Here is a 20,222-nt window from a genome sequence, read left to right as displayed (position 1 = left end):
AAATACCAACAGATATTAGCAGGACAGACTTTATGAACGTCTTCAAGGAGAAAATTAAAAATATAAGATCCCAGAACTCATCATCACAGTACAAAACAAATACTAGCTTAGCAGGCACATTGCATTCAGCAATTTAGTCATTTTAATCCTGTAACTGAGCAGGAAGTCTTAACTTTAATTTCTAAAATGAAGCCTACTACTTGATACTACTGATCCAGTGCCAACAAAACCAGTAAAAAGTGCCATGGATGTTCTTGCAGCGCCTTTTTTAAACATTATCAGTAGTTCATTACTGCATGGCACATTACCTGATGCACTAAAAGTGTGAGTCATTAAACCTTTACTTAAAGTCAGACCTAGATGGACACATACTTAATAATTATAGGCCTATTTCAAATTTACCATTTCTCTCTAAAATACTACAAAAAGTAGTCGCCAATCAGCTTCAGTCACGCCTTACGCATTACAATTTACTTGAGAAATTCCAGTCTGGGTTCCGCACTGGTCATAGTACAGAAACAGCACTAACGCGGGTTGTAAATGACATTGTGATATCCTCTGATGAAGGAAACTCCACTGTAATGATGTTGTTAGACTTAAGTGCAGCGTTTGACACCATTGACCATTATATTTCACTGCACTAACCCTCACCTCTTCTGTTTCTCTTCTTGGTACTCAAATGTGGCACTTGGTGCCATGGCCCACCTGCCAAGTTGTTTTGCCTGTCTATGGTAAAGTCATCCCTGATGGAGGATCGCAGGAATCGTGGGAAAGAGGGGTCCTTTCATCGGACTGCCTAGCCCAGTGCTGTTTCAGCTGTGGAATGGCCAAATGGGAGAGGCAGCTTGATGGATGAGGTCTCCAGGACTCTAAACATGTCCAAATCATATAAATTGATATCATCTACTGTTACATTCTGCTATGTCCTTCTAACATTTTTATTTGTATTCTGTATTGAGGATTTGTTCTGTTCTGTGTATTGTATTGTATTGTATTGACCCCCTTCTTTTTGACACCCACTGTACGCCCAGCCTACCTGGAAAGGTGTCTCTCTTTGAACGGCCTTTCCCAAGGATTGTTCTATTTTTCCCCTACAAAGGTTTTTTCTTAGAGAGTCAAGGCTGGGGGGCTGTCAAGAGGCAGGGTCTGTTAAAGCCCATTGCGGCACTTCTTGTGTGATTCTGGGCTATACAAAAATAAATTGTATTGTGTTGTATTCTAAGTACTTTCCACTTGACTTGTATCTTTGCACCTTATTCATTCCATCTTCAGATGAGCTGCTCTTTCTCAGATGTTTTAGACTTAAAGTGGTGCTTGAAAGCTAGTTAACCCTTCAGAGTGTTCCACATTTCTGCATAAATATGATTTAAAGCATCATCAGATTTTCACAAAAGTCCTAAAAGTAGATATGGAGAACCCAGCTAAAAAATGAGACAAAAATATCATACTTAGTCATTTATTTATTGAGGAAAATCTCTGAGTGGCAAAAGTATGTGAACTTATCAGATAAGTTGAAGGTGAGCTTAGAGTCAAGTGTTGTCAATCAATGTGATGACAATCAGGTGTTAATGGGCACCTTCTTTAGGTTTCTGTCAAGGGCTTCATCTTCAAACCTGTTTGTGGAGTATCAGTAAATCATGTGACTTTCAAAGGACATTTCAGTGGACCTTAGAAAAAAGATTATTGATGCTCATCGTGCTGGGAAAGGCTAGAAAACCAGCCCTAAAGAGGTTGTATAAAAATGGAGGAGGTTTAAGAGTATTTTTCCTCTCCCCAGGAGTGGTTGACCAACAAAGATCACTCCAAGGGCAAGATGTATGATTGTCAATGAAGTCATAAAAGAACCAAGGGTAATTTCTAATCAAATAAAAGCATCTCTCACATTGGTTAATATTAATGAGTCCACCATCAGGAGAACACTGAACAACAGTGGTGTGCATGGCAGGGTTGCAAGGAGAAAGCCACTGCTGTCCAATAAAAACATTGCTTCTTGTCTACAGTTTGCTGAAGAGCATGTAGACAAGCCTGAAAACTATTGGAGTGATGTTTTATGGACAGATAAGACCAAAACAGACCTTTTTGGTTCCAATGAGAAGCTTAATGTTTGTAGAATGAAAACCACTGCCTTCTATCATGAGAACCTCATCCCATGGTGGCAGTAGGATCAGACTTTGAGCCTGTTTTTGTGGGGCAGTACAGCTTGCTATTGTTGAATTCTGATTTATACCAGCAAATACTAAAGGAAAATGTAAGGACATCTGTCCAATGGACTACATCTCAAGAGAAACTTAGTCATGCAACAAGACAAAGACCCCAAGCAAACATGTTGTTCTACCAAAAAGTGTTTGAAGAAGAATAAAATAAAGGTTTTGGAATGACCAAATGAAAATCCTGACCTTCACCCAATAGAAATGTTGTGGAATGACCTGAAGTGTGTGGTTCATTTGAGAAAACCCAGCATCATCCGTGAGTTGAGGTAATTCTGTATGGAGGACTGGGTTAAAATGCTTCCAAGCGGGACCGATCAAGACCTACTGGAAACATTTAGTTGCAGTTAGTGCTGCTAAAGGGGGTCACACCAGATACTAAAAGCAAAGGTTCACATGATTTTGTAACACACAAATTTGTGACACTGCATAATTTTCCTCAATGAATAAATGACCAAGTATGATATTTGTGTTTCATTTGTTTAATTGTGTACTTTAAGGACAAGTGTGTAAATCTGATGATGTTGTAGGTCTCATTTATGAAAGAGTATGAAATACTCTGAAGGGTTTATTAACTTTTAAGTACTACTATAGGTAGCCATCAGATTCTTCTAAACCTCTTTGCTCACTCTGTAATAAGAAGATACTGGTCATCTTGTGCCATTCTCACTCCTTAACATAACACTGCCTGTATCCCTGATGCCCAACTTTCACTGTCACTCTCCAAGGTCCACTTCTACATGTGGCTACAATGTATCCTCTCTGATAGTCTCCTCCTGTCTTCCTAAATGTTCTCAAAGCTTGTGGAATGCAAGGGTTCCCTTCCCCTGTCTAATGTGTTACTGTCATTTAAGCCCACCTATCTGAACAGCAGTCTGTCAGCCATACAATGATGCTATTACACTAAAACATGGCGTACAGATAAAAGTGGAAATGTGCAGATGCACAAAAAAAATTCAGATGCACAAAACTGTGCGTAAGGCAACTTCCACGCACTTTCACTCCATAAATCCCGGTCAACATGAAATGTAACGCTTAGAGCACGCGCCTGCAGCCCCACCCCGACTCCTCCCATAAATGTGCATATCTTAATATACAAATCAATATAAACATCACCTTCCATTCATTGTTTCATTAAAAGACAATGGCAAAAGCACGTGAAAAAAAGAATTACAGGGAATGCGAAGTGGAGGCAAGAAAAATGTACAATTTGTTGACTTAAGCAGTGGTATAAACAACAAAAGGAAATTGATCGAGTGATACAGCATAGCAAAGAAACTCGAAAGTTCAAGTTCATAAAGTCACAAAATATAAAAGAATTGGTCAGATATCAAAGTTGCCGTGAAAAGGCGAGTCATAGCCCACCATTTAAGTGCCATACAGAAGCATATTAGATAGATAGATAGATAGATAGATAGATAGATAGATAGATAGATAGATATATACTTTATTAGGGTTCAGAGAAAAGAATAAAAAGAAAAATAAAAAAGGTCAAAATGTCCATTTTAATCGTAAAACGTTGTAAACTTCATCTTAAAATCAATATTTAATTTACCAGATTTTCTCACATCCCATCATAACTAAAGTAGCACATTAAATGATTTGTACTCTATGTGTTCTTCTATGTGCTCCAGGTGTGTGAATCACTAAGTGCTTCTTAAATGGACTTTCTCTTACGCTGACAGGACACAAAATCCATTACATTCATGACGTTACAGCTAGAACATTAGAACACTCTAGACGAGAACAGGCCATTCAGCCCAACAAAACTCGTCAGTCCTATCCACTTATTTCTTAAAAGAAACCATCAAGTCGACTTTTGAAACTCCCTAAAGTCTTACTGTCTACCACACTATTTGGTAGTTTATTCCAAGTGTAATGAAAAACTTCCTAATGTTTGTGCAAAACTGAACAATTTTAAATACTAAGATGTATACTTGACATCACTTTCACGATGAAATTAATTTAAACTTGTATTAAACTTGGCTGCATGGTGATGCAGTGGTAGCAATGAGCTGACGACCCGTCTACAGATTGCATTGATGCTGGGACGTGTGCGACCCTCAATGAAATAATTTATTGCAGCAGTACTGTCTCTTTCAAACATACTAATCCCCAATTGCTTCCTTCCTTTTCTTTCTCCCAAATAACCAATCGCCACACAATCAGCTCTTTAATAAATGTCAAGTCATCTGTAAGCTTAGAAAGCTGATTCTTCAAAACTTTTAAGGAACACTGAAATATCTTCATAGTACATGTTTAAGTATTCCATCCATCTGTCCATCCAGGGTCGTGACAGTCATAGAAAGCACACAGTGTGAGGCAGGAACAATCCCTGACCTAGCACTGCGCCACCATGCCCACACATTTAATTGTTAACAGTAGACATTATTTACATGAAGTTAAAATGTAAATGTACTGTATAATGTAAAATACATACTTCAATGCACTTCATCTTAAAAATTATATCAAGAGCTCCAAGAAGATAGCTCTTGGAAATCTAAATTGACTTAGAAGCCAGTCATTTCATATGTAAATACGCACTCTCTTCTATTAAACTGAATTGAATTCCTTTATTGTTATTGTATGGTACAATGAGATTCAATATGCAAAGCCTCCATAAACGTATTTTCCAATAAAATGATAAAATGAGAATAAAAATAATAATAATACAATCAAAACAAATGAAAAATATACAATATGAAAGCATAAGTACAATATGCATGTACATATAGTGCAAATAGTGCAAATGGTTCATAAAGTGGCTCAGGTTGTACAATATTACACTTTTAGTTCAAGTTTACAGTGAGGTAAACAAACATTTCTACCAGGAGCACTTGATGGACTAATTGAGTGCGTTTATAGCTCTTAGGATTAAACAGTTTCTGAACCGGTAGGTCACTACAGGAAAGGCTCTGAAGCGTTTGTTGAGTGGGAGAGGTTCAAATAGACTGTGCTCATGGCTGAGGCAGCACGTGCTATAAATGTTCTCTAGGGTTAGATGCTGTATCTCAATAATCCTCTGCGCTCTCCATGCAACTATCACACTGCTTTCCAATCAGCTGCTGCACAGCTGTGATTCCACACTCAACTACATGGGATTAAAATACTTTGAGTGGTGCACTACCAGTAACAACGCTAAACCAGCTATGGTATTTGGAATACTTTGTCCATTCCGTGGACCATTATATTGTTATAGGCTGATAGTAATCAGATGCCTTAAATGAATAAATGATATGCGGTTATTTTCAGTGTATTTGATAAAGCCACGTCAGGGATGTGAATCTAAAAAAGAAAGGGAAACCACACAGGAACAGAAGTACTGCTTTGATGCTGAGTGCCGCCAGTTTGCAAAACCCAGCAGATAACTTGCATATCCAATGGATTGAGCTGGCGTGAGAATGTGTGTGGCTTTATACCAAGTTTAGTTTTTATACATCACAATGTGATTGTGGAAACGGGCGTACATAACACTGTTTATATACAGGAGGCCCCAGGCCACCACACTGGTCATCAAAAAGTATAAAGGACCTTGCTACCCCCATTTCAGAAGTGCAGACACCTTAAAAAAGAGTCTACTTTGCCCTTTCTTCTCTATTTCCTCAGTTTAATGAGACCAGTCCAGCTTATCAATGATGTGGACCCCCAAATTCTTACAGCAGTGCACCACCTCCTCATCCATTTCCTGAATAGTGAATGAGTGTAGAGGCTGTGTGATGCAATAAAAATCAATGAGCAGTATTTTATCAATTAATTTCAAAAAGGAATTATGTGTTAAAGGATCATCTTGACTGCCTCCACATCTTTGCCAGTTGTAAAGTAGCACTAAAGATCTTTGGCAGTCATGCAGCCTAAAATCAGGAAAAAGCACAAGCATTTGACAGCAAAAGATTAACCAACAGGTAAAAGTTCAGCTATTGATTGACAAAAGTGGCAAAACCATCATGAAAAGAGGCAAACTGAAATAAATTAGCACTGGCACTGAAAGAGCCATTTGAAAATGTGTCGTTTGGAAAAGTCCCCCTGTTAAATAAGGCTACTTGTAAATAAACACTTTGATATTTAAATGTAAGGTAACTACACTCTATAACCAAAATAAAATGATGACTTTAAAAATTCCATAATTTAGAGTTTTTTTTTTTTTTTACAATTTATTGACTCATTTATATATATCGCTTTACTTTTATATGATTAATTACCTCACCCACTGACAGACTGGGAGACCCCACACTATGCGACTCTTCAGTTCCACCCGGGAGGTAAACGTTAACATTATACAAAGTTATTCTCTGTTATACCTGCATTTTTATCACTCTTTAATTTAACATTGTTCTTTATCAGTATGCTGCTGCTGGAGTATGTGAATTTCCCCTTGGGATTAATAAAGTATCTATCTAATTGCTATTTTATTTATTTCATTTTGAAACAAATGGTATTTCATATTCAGGCTGGCCAGCCATCTACTGCAGAAGTGGGCAGTGGTTACCGGCTTTTGGCTCAGCTAATTTCTTAGTTAGGATTTCTGGAAACTGCCTTTTAAATTAAACATTGAGCTCTTTGTATCGCTAGTCATCAGAACTAATTTTAGCCAATATTTTACTTTTATGGCAAAAAAACAACAAAATGTTTTGGCAATGGTGAAAAGGTCCCTCTCTCTATTTTGACGTCAATCTCTTATTAAAGGCACAAACAAGAAGGTGAAAATGTCTATAGTTTAGCTGACTTTCCACTGTCTTCTTTATTATTTGTGATGGCTGGTTAATTACCTTCTGATTAATAAAAAGTAAAATCAAAAATACCTCACAATACTTGGGAAGCATGTCAATAATATTAGGCAAAGAAGTCGAAAATCAAGATACCAGTGTTAGTTAAAAATCCTGGTGGCAGCAGTAAGCATGTCTGAATTTCAAAGCGCGGTCCATGTCAAATTATTAGATAGACAGATCATGAAAGGTGCTGTATAAGAGACAGACAGATCATGAAAAGCTGGATTAAAGGAATAATAAAGGGGCAAAGTGTGCAGGAAGATACTCACCTTATGTTAAATTCCTGCTCCCTCCATGGCTTTTCAAGCAAAGGTGGTGGTGATGGAGGCGATGGTGGTGGTGGTGGTGGTAACAGTTGGTGCACTTCAAATTAAACAAAGTTTTAGCTGTTAGTTTTGGCATTCATGACATTCACAACTTAACACACAATCAGTTTTTTGGAACAGTCACCACCTGTAAAGTCAGAGTTAGCAAGCTTGTGGTCAAATGGGCACATGCCCTCATGGTGGCAGCAGGGTGACATTTGTGTAATACACACACAGACTTATATTGATCTTCACACTCCTTAAATCAGTCCAGGTATTTCACTTGGGTAAGAGATGACGTCTGTGTGTTTCAATATAATGAACCGCAGCAACAGGGACACTTGTGACCATACTAACCAAGCTGGGTGGAAGGGTTAAAATGGCCTGAGAACAGTGTTCAATGAGTAAATGGCTCCTGTCACAACACCCCTTCAGGTCTCTCTTGCTGACAGTAGCAATACAGTGGCAGGTGGGAAGAAATATAAGGCTAAAAAATAAAATCATATAAAGTCTGTCATTTTATACATGGGAGCTGAAGATATAAGACACCAGGAATCTGTGCTGACTCCTGATACGTACTGTTTTTATAACGCTTGTTGTTTTCAAATGTTTGAATAAATAAACCACAGGAATATGTAAAAATTGTGATATTTTTTAATCTGCAAATTCCTCAAAAATTATCTATTTCATTTGTTATTTTATATTGCCAAGTGATTGAGATGTGTTGTTTTTGTTTTAGAGTAAATACTGAAGTGGTTTTATTTGGAGCAGCAGTACAACACTGGAAACTGATTTTTTTTTTTCTGTATTTACTAAATTAATGTGAACATAATCCTTATTGAAATCATGAATTAATCCTGTAATTATAAAGGTATCAAGGTTTAGTTCCCTTACCTTACTCACATAATCGAAGATACAGAATTTCTTTTGCTGGCAACACACATTTCAAGATGTGAAACAAAGGTGGATAGGAAACAGATGGTACCCTTGTGACTCCACAATTATATTTCATTTGGTTAATTAGATGAATGATTAATTATTTCTTATTGCATCACAAGAGTTGTGAACATAAGCTAGCCTGCCTCTTACAAAATAGACATTTTCTTGAAATACGGATATAAGGAAAGGCATTCTGGTGTGAGGATTCTTAAAACAAACAGGAAAACAAAAACTAGAAATGGAGGCCAGCAGTATCTTTCCACTAATTAACGGTTAAACTACAAGTAAAATTCCGTTACAACGAATGTCTTTACAACAAAATTTTCATTACAACGGAGTGTTTTTATGGTCCCAACAGTTTCCCCATATGACACGAATCTATAGCAATCTCGTTACAACAAAGTACATTCAGCAGATACTTTCATTACAACAACGTGCCCAAAAGACCTTGAAATGCCTGAATGAATCATCCACAGAGCAGTTAGTTCTGTGGTCGCAGCTCAGTTGTGTACAATGATCCCCAAACAGAAAGATTGTAAAAAAAATTCTTTCTTCGAACTTTCCTCGTACTGATTTTTTTGCTGTTTTTGTTTTTGGTGGTTTTCAGTGATACCTTTAGCTTATTGCTTGTCAACATTTGAAAAACATCCATTGGAATTTAACTCAATGTCACCTTCCTATAGAAATTGCAGACACGTAAAAATAACAGTTCATACTAGAAAAAAAAATCTTTACATTTTTGCAGCTCTCAATTGCAGCAAAAAGAAAAAAGACATTGCCAGTGAGTTTGGAATTTCACCAACGACACTGTCAACTTTCTTGAAAGACCGAGCAAAAAAAGAAGAAAAATCTTGGAATGCAAACGTATGCAAACTGCTGCATTTGAAGATGTCTAAAAAGCCATTTTTATGTGGTTCAGTGACGCTCGTTCAAGGAACAGTCCTATTAATGCAGAACTCATTCAAGAAAATGTGAGGATTCTAAACTCTCTTGGGACCTCCCTGAACTGGACAACACGCCAAAGAGTGTCCCGAAGTTCGATCACCCCGTCTCTGGAGGACTGTTTATCTGCTGCCGGGGCAACAACAGGTTCACAGCTCTGCTGTGTTTCTCCGCCAAAGAAAACAGAAAAGATCTTGATGGGTGATGCAAGGAGCATTGTAAATGCAGGTAACAGGATTAGTAGGCCACTTAACTGGCCGCGACCCTGCCTGACTGCTGTATCTGTATAGGAGAGTGGCAGATCCCGCTACAATAAATAACCCTGCTGTTCCTGTTTCAAGATGAATAAAGCTGGTTTTGCTAAAGTACTGAGACTCTGCCTTGTGTTTTGGGGTGCAAGACAGGGACTTATAGCACGACCCCGATCTTTTAGGATTCACTTTTGTGGCGCCTTACTGCACCGCTGTGAACCTGCTGTTGCCCTGCCCCAGCAACGGACAAACAATCTTGCACAGACGCGGCAATCGCGTTTCAGGACGCACTTTAGCGTGACATTCCCTTTGGGTGGGGGGGATCCCAAAAGAGTTCAGAAACCTCAGGATATGAAGAAGAAGAAAAGGATGATTCAGCTTCTGATTGATAACTGTGCTGCCCACAATATGCTTTCCACATTTAGATAAAGTTCGCACTGAAATCCTCCCACCCAATTGCACGGCAGTGCTTCAGCCATTGGGTTTGGGCATCATTCGCACCCTGAAAGTGTATTATCGCAAAGAAATGCTGAGAAAAATTCTCATCAGCATAACTTGTAGACAGGAGAAGATTAAAATTAATGAGAAAGAAGCTATTGAAATGATTGCAAACGCCTGGACACAAGTTAAAGAAAGCACTGTAGCAACAAATACAAAATCTCATTATAATGAAATTTTCATTACAAAGATATACTTTTTAGGTCCCTTGCAGTTCGTTGTAATGGAATTTTACCTGTATTACCAACTGACAACAAAGTTTATTTTGACAAAGGTAGGATTTAAAACTAGTGGAAAATAATAAAAACACAAAGAACAAAAGCAAAGGTCAAGAGTTAAAAATCAAACAGCAGAATGAACTCCCAACAGGGAAGCACAAAAGGGGAGCCAAACAACAATAGCCAGGAAGGTGCGTTGATACCTGAGCAAAGGCCTTGAGGCGTCATGGGTGTTTCATAAGGCTGAGGACACCATCCCAGCTGCAGTAGTAGGTGGGTCCCAATCCTTTGGCTTGGGAAACACTTACCAACAATTTGTAGGCTTACCATGCATAAAAACAAGACAATAAGTAGAAACCCAAAATACATTAAATCAAAGGACAATAATTGTCAAATGCTTTGACATACAAAAATAGCCCAAAACAATAGCAAATAAAGAATAAAATATCAACAAAAGAAAACAGAGACCAAGAATGGAAACCTGGTTAAAACCATCACATCCATTACGTGCCTGGGATACGAAGGAAGTCCTTAGTGAAGCCCACTCTGGGCACTCTTTATGTGACGGTCAAATGTACAACTGCGTGTCTGAACTGTTCACTTCAACGTACTGATATTCTAATCACACTGGAGAGGAAAGGAGGCGCAGAAGCCAACCAGATTAACCGTGAACGTCTCAGTCTTTGCCTTTGGTATGCATGTGCTAGAGAGTTTTTCTACTGCCTTCAAAATTTAACCTTTGCATGCTGCATTAGTCAAAGATATTAAAAATTCAATGAAGGGAATAAATTATTTGCTTTAAGCGGCCCATTTGATGGCAGCTTAGCAGCTGTTGTCTTCTAAATCAAATGGATGCCTGCATGAGGAAACACTTCAGGAAAAATTAAAATCAAGCAGGGAATGCTGTAGTGCACCATAAGAGCAACCACATTAGAGATTTCAAAAAATTAACTTCAAAGGATTTTTAAAACTTATCTACCATTGTCTGGGGAGAAAATTTCTCAAGCATTTTTTCTCCAAGACACGGAAGACATGGAAGAATGAAAATTATGTTAGTATTAATGTTAGCAGGTGATTGCAAAGTGGCCCTTGTGTAAGTCTGAATGCACGTACAGTATGTGTGTTTGTATGACTGAGACACCCCGTCCAGAATGGGTTCCTGCCTTGTGTCTAATGCTGCTAAGAGAGGTGCCATCCTACAAATCTGAATTATATTAAGCAGGTTGGATAATGTTTTCTATGAGTCTGGTATTGAAAAAAATGAAAAGAGACTGAAATTTCTGCTACATTGTGACTGTCAACCCCATCACACAATATATTTCTAATGTCACATTAATCTCCAGTGACTAATCAAACATACCTGAAGATGTATTATAAATAACATCTTAATATCCTCTGCTTTCACAACTTTTAGCATTCTATTCTGTTACATAATCTGGCAGATGACATTGGGCTCTCGGGCGCAGAGCTTGCCTGTGATTGATACAGAGGGCAGATGGGCATCCCAGTTGAACAACGGCATGACTTCAGAATCAAATGGAAGGTGCCAGGGGATGTGCAAGCATGAGCCAGAGGGCAGGAGAAGTTCCACCCCTTATACATTAGGTGGCAGATGTCCGCTGGAGGTGTTCTAGCTTGAACACCCGCAGGGCTTCATGGGAACTGGAGTCCAGAAGTGCAGCTCTGACAGGGTCCCTGAGTGCCACAAGGATGCACTGTCAGAGAAGGACTATCCTGGATCTCAAACAGCTCAGACATACTCCCCACAAGTCATGCTGGGTCACCAGAAGCTGTTCTGGGTCCATTTTAAAAGGAGCCCACTGCTTTACCTCAGAGACTGTTGGGAGGCAGCAGGTGATACTCAACTGAAGGCAAAAGGAGAGGAAACTCTTTATTGTTTGTGTGGTTTTTGGTCGGTTTCATTGTTTTGGTGCTTGTTGGACTGATCCTGTGACTATGGTGGGTATTATTGAGTCTGGGGTTTGGGGTTATGGTGGCACCACCTACTGATTACGCTGTTTTAGTTCTTATTTATCAAATATGATTTTAGTTCATTCACAAATGTGCTGACAGGACTCCATCATTACACTCAGAAGTTAAATATGGTGTACTGCAGGCTCAGTGCTCTGACTTTTACTGTTTCCACTTTACAAGCCTCCATTGGGAAGTCTGCAGAAAACACAGCATCAGTTTTCACTCAAATGCAGAAAACACCCAACAATACTTTTGTTTTAGACCAAATGACCTTCCTCCAATGTTGTCTTTAATTAATTGTGTCAGTGATGGATGAGAATGACTTCTCTCTGTTTTTAATGGGGGAATGCAGCACCATTCTGACACTTTTTAACTCAGTTGGAGTCACCATCAGTTTTACTGAACCAGCAAGTTATAAACACATGTGGTCTTCATGTGCTCAACTGTAGGCACTTAGGCAGATGACCACTGAATGTTGAAAAGGCCCTGTGAGAGCACAGAAGTGTCCAGCTTAGCAAAATATCTTGACACTGAAGCTCTTTGAAGAGAAACATCATGGCTGCCTCTTCTCCTGAATGTAATCTGACTGCTGGTGACACAGACAAGACTTAACAAGTATAAAAGAAAGGAGATTAGAGTGGCGAGCCTCACCTAGTTTGTATAGTGGAGATTCCATGTCTGTCAATGTACTTCAAAGCTGGAATTAGAAAGAAGAGAAAGGCAATGAAGTGAGGAACATGGCGATAGGTAACAACGACATGTAATCTCCTCAGAATCACACACCTTATGACTTACCACATCACTCGCCTTGAAGGGAAAATTAACATATGTGTGCAATGGTAAGTAAAAATGTGAATCCTCCAATTTAAATTGTTTCATGTCATTTTAAACAGCATGCTTCTGTTGGTTTCAGTACAAAATGGATGTTTCTTCCTCCTCATAGCTGCGGAGCTGCAGGTTCAAACCAATGTCTGCTCACTGTCTGTGTAGACCAGGGCTGTCCAAACAAGCTGCCCAGGCTTTTCATTTGGCCTGCAATGCGTGCCTGTTTTATTTCTTATACTATGCATAAAAACCTGCCAACCCTGCAATACTCTCAAGGGCCACTAGAGGTCAGTGAGCACTAAATAGTGCTGATTTGAAAAACTGCCAGAGTGGAAACATTTTATCAAAAGGGGAAAAAAAGACAACCTGTTGAATTGTCAAAGAAAATTGTGGGGTCTTCAATGATTACAATATGGAGAAGCATGTTGACTAAAAGTATATGTTCTTGGTATTTCAGAGATAATGGGTGAGAATGAAGATGAAGGAGGTGAAACTCATGAACTAATAGCAGGGTGACGTCCTCATCTGGCTTAGTTATTCTTTATGAGCTCAATTTGAATACGTATAGAAATGTGCTTTCAGGACTCCATCATTACACTCCATAGTTAAATATGGTGTCTCACAGGGATCAGTACTGGGATCTCAACTGTTTGACTTTATGTGCTTCCATTGGGAACTCTCATTAGAAAACGTCACATTCATTTTCTCTATTTGGAAGATGACACTCAGTTATACCTTTCATCTAAACCAAGTGACATTTCCCTGATGTTGTCCTTCATTAGTTCTCTCAGTGAGCTAAAGGAGTGGATGTATGAGAACAACTTGACTCTGAATACAGAAAAAAACACCAATGCTATTTACTTGGGGAATGATGAGACCATAGCAAGATTCTGTCACTTTTTAACTCAATTACTGAACAATAGCATGTCCTTTAAATAAAACTGATAAAAACTATTTAAATCATGTTTATTCATCTTAAAATGTCAAACAATTATAACATTTCCTAATTATTGAGGATACTGAGAAATGACTTCATGCCTTATTTTCTAGTAAGGCTGACTACTGCAATGTGAAGCTCACTGGCTGCTCAAATTGTGCTACAGGCAGCTTTCAGCTCATTCAAAATGCTGCCACAAGAATTATTAGAAGAACCAGAAAGTACAACCCATAACTCCACTTCTCAAATCCTGTCACTGACTCCTGGTTAAGTTTAGGTCTAATTTCAAAATCCTCCTTTAAACTTATAAAGCCTTAAATGGACTAGGCCCTGCTTATTTATCTGAACCTATCACTACTAACAAATCAGAGCGCATGTTGAGATCTCAAGATGTTGGCCTGCTAAAGATTCCAACGATTTATGAAATAACAGTAGAAGTTTGAGCATTTTGTTACCAGACCCTGAAGCTGTGGAATGATCTGCTTGCTAATATAAGAGATGCCCCTCCATTCCCAGTCTAAGGCCTCACAGCTTCAGTTTAGGATACCCTGAGTAGAGCTGCTGATAAGCTGTGCAGACTGCAGGTTATGCTTGTTAGTCATTTGTACAAAATTAGAAACAATAAACTGTGTATAAACCATTAATAACTCTCCTCTATTGTGCTGCTCTTCTCATTATCTTGATGTCCACTTGGTGCCACTGCTCTCCTGCCCATAGAAAAGTCATCTAAGATAGTGGGAGCCTTGAAATCATTGAATGGAAAGATTCTCTCATCAAACTGGACAACCATCACAGATGTGACTATAAAATGACCAGCAGGGAGTGGGCGGTCAGTCAGCTGAGGTCTCCAGGACTGTCACTGTGTCTGACTCTGACTTTCTCTCCTCTGACTGACTGATTTACTTTCCCCATTGATGCTGCTGACTGAGTTTTTGTTTTCCTCACATCTGTTATCAACTGGCCGTAGTTCAAAAATTAATTAATGGACAGGTGTTGCTGGTTTTCATTTATGTTAATACGTTTCTATTTTGTTTTCTGTATGTTTTAACAAATCTGTGTCTTTAACTGTACTAATTCTATATTTAATAATTTGTAACATCTCTACTTGCATTTTACCTGAGGAACCGTCACAGACGACCAGCTCCAAGAATAGCACTCTACAAAAATAAACTGAATTGAATTGAAGAGGCAGCTCATATGTACAGGATTTTGGAGAAACATATGGACATTCGTTGTACTCCTGACATTATAAAAATGGTAGCAGAGAATTAGAAAATAGAAAACAAAATGCTAACATATAAATCATTATAAACATCCCAACTGCTGCACCACTTCTTATTCTTGCTCTCAACCACTTCAACCATTTTTGAAAATTCTTATCCTGTAACTGCAGAGAACCAACCTTAGATCCACATTTCAAAGTCATTCTGTGGTTTCCATGGGATTTTTTGTTTTCTGCCTATTAAAATGAAGTTGCATATGTTAAAAGAATTCTTGTTTATCATGGCTGTTACATTTTTACAAAATGTGTGCCATGGAATTGCACTTCAATAAACTATTAATAGTATTTTTCTGTTTTATTTGAGGTGAATCTCCAAAGCTTGAGAAGTGGTGAGTGAATATTACAGCCTTCAAACAAAACGATATTTGAAAACACAGCCCTTCAAAAGAACGTGAATCTGTCTACATGCAAAGTGACGAGATCATGAAAGAGATGGAGGAATGGACTTAGCATTCTGTGTAAGGCTGGTGATGTGTACTGGCAGACACTGAGATGAAGATGCCTGCAGAAGACTTAGAAGAATTGATGAAGGAAGCAGCAGATCCAGTCGCAGAAGAAACCAACAGTCCTTCTAAAGACCAGCTATCAAGAGCTTTACAAAGCTTATGTCGCTTACACCAGTTTTGGGTTCTGTGGGTGCCACTGGGGAATGCCACGGAGACTGAGGACCCCTACTTTGTCAGCTTCTCGCCTCACCAGGAAGTATTTCCAAACTACGGATTCAGAATACCCAAAGTGCTTATAAGGAGCTGTCTGCCACTGCTTGGGGATCCAGAGTTGGGAAAAGGAGGACAAGGCTTTCATAGAGGAGTGGAGGAGGCAGTGACAAAGAAGAGAAGAGAAAGACACAGAGCTATGTCTGGAAAATCCCTTCAGGACAAATGTCAGCATCATATGACTGCCTGCATTGAATGAGCCAGAGATTGTAATGGCTGATTTTAAACATCCACATTTCCTCTGTGCTGTGGAATTGCTTTCTGACTACGCGGGGCAATGCTGGCAGAGGATGGCACAGAGAAAGCAGTGGCCTGTGCCAGCCAGAACTTGACCGGGTTTGTACAGAAATTGACAACATACAAGAGGGATCTGTGGGCCATTGTAAGAGCTGAGTGTTAGTTTGGGTCGCATTTATTTATTCACCATTATAACTGAACACAAGACTGTGGCAGGTTTGAGACACCTCAGATATCAGGGGTTACTGATAGTACTGAACAATTATAGTTGAATGTTTAATAATTCGGCAAATATTTACTAAGTAAAAGTACATGACAAACTACTCAAGTAAAAGTACAATTTAGTTACTTCTGAATGAATCTAAATTAGTAAACACTAGCCAACCCGCGGCGTACCATACGCCGCATAATCACGCCGGTTTTTTAATGATTTTTAAGCATAGGGAGAAAATTAACATTTGAAAAATCGATAATGTAATAAATCAGCAAGAATACACGGAACGAACCAACACACAATCGTCTGAAGTGACTGGAAACTGGCGCACCATCCTCGTGCCTTCTCCTGCCAGACGGAGGGATGGGGGTGCACGGCGCGGAGTGTGGAACGGGAGGAAAGGCGTGCGTCGTAACCGAAAACTCTTTTTTTTTTTTAAGATTGCCTACTTCATTGTGTTTAAACCTCAGTTGTAAAGAAATGTTTTAAGGACCCCATGGGATACCCCTCGGTTTTGGCTGCTTTTCTATATATAATCCACCAAGATACCCGACCACGGTAGGACAGGGGTGTGCACAAAGTGTAGGGACGTAATGAGTGGGAGTGCATGAGTCCCATTTAGTGGGAATTACACGGCTTGCAGCCCGAATGGGGTTCAATGGCTTACCCACGCTTCTCTGCGCTGGGTAGACACACTGTCAATGTCATGCATAATTATTTATTGAATGCTAAACACTTCTGGAAAGACACGGATGTCTAAAACGGGTTGGTGTGAGAATACAACAGTAAGTAAATGAAAAGATGGAACTCTAGAGAGAGCAAAATACAACTAAAATAGTGAATCCACGGCATAACAAATGCCGCGTGGCTCAAACGTGCATGCGGACTCTTAGGAAAGGGACTAACTGAGTGGTCGGTGAGTTTTTGCGTCCGGGCAAATGGGCAGGCAGTGTGAATGCCTAGAGAGCGAGGGTAGACGCCAGCCGGTGAAAAAGGAGCGTTGGTGGGCAGGAAAACGTCTTCCGTGTTCCTGCAGGAGCATCTAAGAAGATGCATGTTTGTTGCGGAAGCGAATAGCTGTATGTAGCGTGTAAAACAGTTTGCTATGGTGCATGCGGTTGTGCGTCGTAACCGAAAGTTGGTTTTTAAAGACTGCTTACTTCATTATGCTTCAACCTCAGTTGTAAAGGAATGTTTTAAGGATCCCATGGAATACCCCTCGCAAACCGTTTCACACGCTGCATATGGCGATTCACCTCCGCTAGAAACATGCCTCTATGAACAGTCAACGTAGCTCGGAGGTGCATGGCATTAACCTGACCTGCACTGCATGTGGCCTCTACGACAGACGAATATTAATGATGCCATTTTTTCTGTGTCGTCGCGTCCGAGTTGGTGGGTGTGGCCCTGCGAGTTGTCATCGTATCCAATGGTCTTGGAGTTGGTGGGCGTGGCTCTTTCCTGTGTGCGCCATAGGTGTCTCACTTGTCGGCAGCTTAGTGAATCCATGCCTCTTCCGGCGTGCTTTCCATGGATGTCTTGCCTTAGTGAATTATATATATAGATCCTTCATTATTCATGTTGTACTTTGGAAAGTGTAAGCAGAAGGTACATAGCAATACAGTCGAGCAGGGTCCTCAACTCCAGTCCTGGGGATTTTCATTCCAACCAGTTTTCTAATTAGAAGGCAGGCCTAGCAGATCAATTCTGTTTAGTTTTATAGGTTGCTGGTTTGCAAATCTTTATCATATTGTAGATTTTTCATTTTCTGAGGACATCATTATTATGTTTTGTTGCCTGGAACAGATTTATACTTTTTGGTCCTTTCTTTCTCCCTCATTTATTTCAAAACCTTTTGCTAACGCAGTCACTTCATGTACTGAGATTTCAATGAACATTCGAGTTTACACCACTGTTAAATGGTGATTTGCAAATTTTATTTTGGGGACCCCAGGAACACCCCCAGTCTGGACCTGGCTCATACACTCACAGACAGAGACACTTAAAATGAATGTTTAGAAAATCAATAACAAGTAATTAAGTTAAAAAAAAATGAACAAACAACACGCACACAAATCCCACCCAATTTCCCCAACAGTGATAATGACACAACTAGCGCTGAACAAATCAAACCCAACAAAACACTAAGCACAAAAGGGTAAACGGTAAACACTCACAATGCCGTCCACAGACACTCCAGTTCCACAAAGATGAGCGATGATAATCAAGTTAACAGCCTCCTAATTGTTAGGAACATTTTGTCCTTCCGAGTTCCATTTGTTATGTGAAGACTTGAAGTGATTGGGAGCTAGTGGTCTCCAGACGAAGACGTAACCAACATGACATTGCAAAAACAAGCAGGACAAGAACATAAATCTAGAAAAACTGTAACGCAGGGAAGTTGTATTTGTGATCTGACTGAGGATGAAGCATTGAAACAAGTAGACCTAAATGATCACAAAGCTGCCAGCTTCTTCTGGTCACTTTTAAAGTCTCAGCAATCCCCTGGCAACACCTAAATCTGTCCAAAGGCAAAGTGCTCCCAAACCTGCTGGGATTTGTAGTCCATTTAAGCAGCACTGATAGAAAGGATTAAAACCTAAATACAGCTGATTAAAACTAAAATTGAGCAGTTAAGGGTTCTGAATCGTATCAAATGAGTTAACTAAAAGTCCCAAAAAAGCACTGTGGTTTAGTAGTAAATAAATTGTTCTCATGAAGAATTTGAATAAAGCGAAAACCTACAGCCACTGTGGACCTCCAGGACTGGAGCCGAGTTGATGGCCCCTGCAGTAGAGGAATATTAATAACATACAGTGAATGGACATCCACACACTTATAAACAGAAAGAACTGCGCTGGTAATTGAGTGTCAAACTGTACTTATTATGTACACCCTAGTAAATGCACGGCAGGCAAGTTATCAGAAAAGTATTACATGTTCGCCATTTACATTTCACTGATGCACCTTTCTACACAGATGTGCTTTGGACAAAGTTGTGGTGGCACATTCAAGAGATTTGTCAAGCTGTTAGAAACAAATAGCACTTTGTGTGTGAGACCAAAGTAAGGATGTCATGGAGCTGTCACGTGTTGTTTAACATTACATTCTCGTGTGAGGTCAGTGCTCTGAATCTAAGACTGCAGAGGTGCAGAGTGCCGTTAAAGCCTTCCACCTAAAATGGAGTCTGTGGGAGTCACCACAGCAGCTAGATATCCGTGTCCATTGCCGTCTTTACTGAGTGATCTCTAAATAGCTCAGTGCAGCCTTTCCAATGCAGAACGTGTGCCAAAGATTAAGCTGCTGCAGATGGAATCAAATTAACTCTTCTGAGCGACTCTTTTCTGATGATAAACTAGAGCTGTTCGCTTTTCATCTTTTTCCTAATCTGTTTGCTGTTGGCACGTGCAGCGATGCTCATAACAATTCAAACTGACCCGACTGAGCTACTAAACCACCCGGGGTCGACTCCTGTTCCGATCTTTGTTTCTCACTTCCTGACACAGTGACGTATTTCCAGCTTCATGCGGCTCCTGTCTTTTCAGAGTGCATATTAATTCTGAAGAGTTGTTTTCACTGATTTGATCCAACAATTCAAAGCACACATACTTCATACTTATATTTCAAGTGGCTGTAGCAGAAGGCATCGAGCCAGATGAGCGATGAGCTGATGTCATGCCAGCCTGCTCAGATTTCTGCCCAAAAGAATGGAGGCATAAGGAACAGGATAATAATTGAACATAATAAGACCACATGAGTCCAAACCAGTACAACAAAATGTAGTAAGTCACTTCTGTGCAGGACATTTGGTTTGTTATTTTTGGTGCCCATATTGAGTACATAAAGGATTATTTTTACCCTCAATAAAATTGAATTGGACACCCCAGGACTAGATGAGCTTACATTGAAAT

General features: G+C 39.5%; 1 protein-coding gene across 5 annotated transcripts in view; it reads right to left on the bottom strand.

Moving 5' to 3' along the window:
• Positions 1-19,939, bottom strand: part of LOC120515000 (interferon-induced protein 44-like) — a 33,237-nt gene extending 13,298 nt beyond the window's left edge. The window contains exons 1-3 of one of the 5 annotated variants that reach the window (XM_039735678.1): positions 19,921-19,939; positions 12,752-12,797; positions 7,243-7,336 (exon numbers count right to left, since the gene is read on the bottom strand). In XM_039735678.1, coding sequence (XP_039591612.1) covers positions 7,243-7,336; positions 12,752-12,776 — 119 coding nt within the window. In that variant the 5' untranslated portion in view covers positions 12,777-12,797; positions 19,921-19,939. Of the gene's footprint in view, positions 1-7,242; positions 7,337-12,751; positions 12,798-12,883; positions 12,967-15,264; positions 15,307-18,488; positions 18,643-19,920 lie in introns of those variants that run through there. The other 4 variants (XM_039735674.1, XM_039735675.1, XM_039735676.1 and 1 more) reach the window with 4 other exon arrangements.
• Between the last annotated feature and the right edge of the window lie 283 nt (positions 19,940-20,222).

This window comes from Polypterus senegalus, chromosome 14, assembly GCF_016835505.1.
Source record: "Polypterus senegalus isolate Bchr_013 chromosome 14, ASM1683550v1, whole genome shotgun sequence".
NCBI classification, from domain to species: domain Eukaryota; kingdom Metazoa; phylum Chordata; class Cladistia; order Polypteriformes; family Polypteridae; genus Polypterus; species Polypterus senegalus.
Note: the sequence above shows the minus strand (reverse complement) of the source record. Positions and strands in the feature narration are given on the sequence as shown.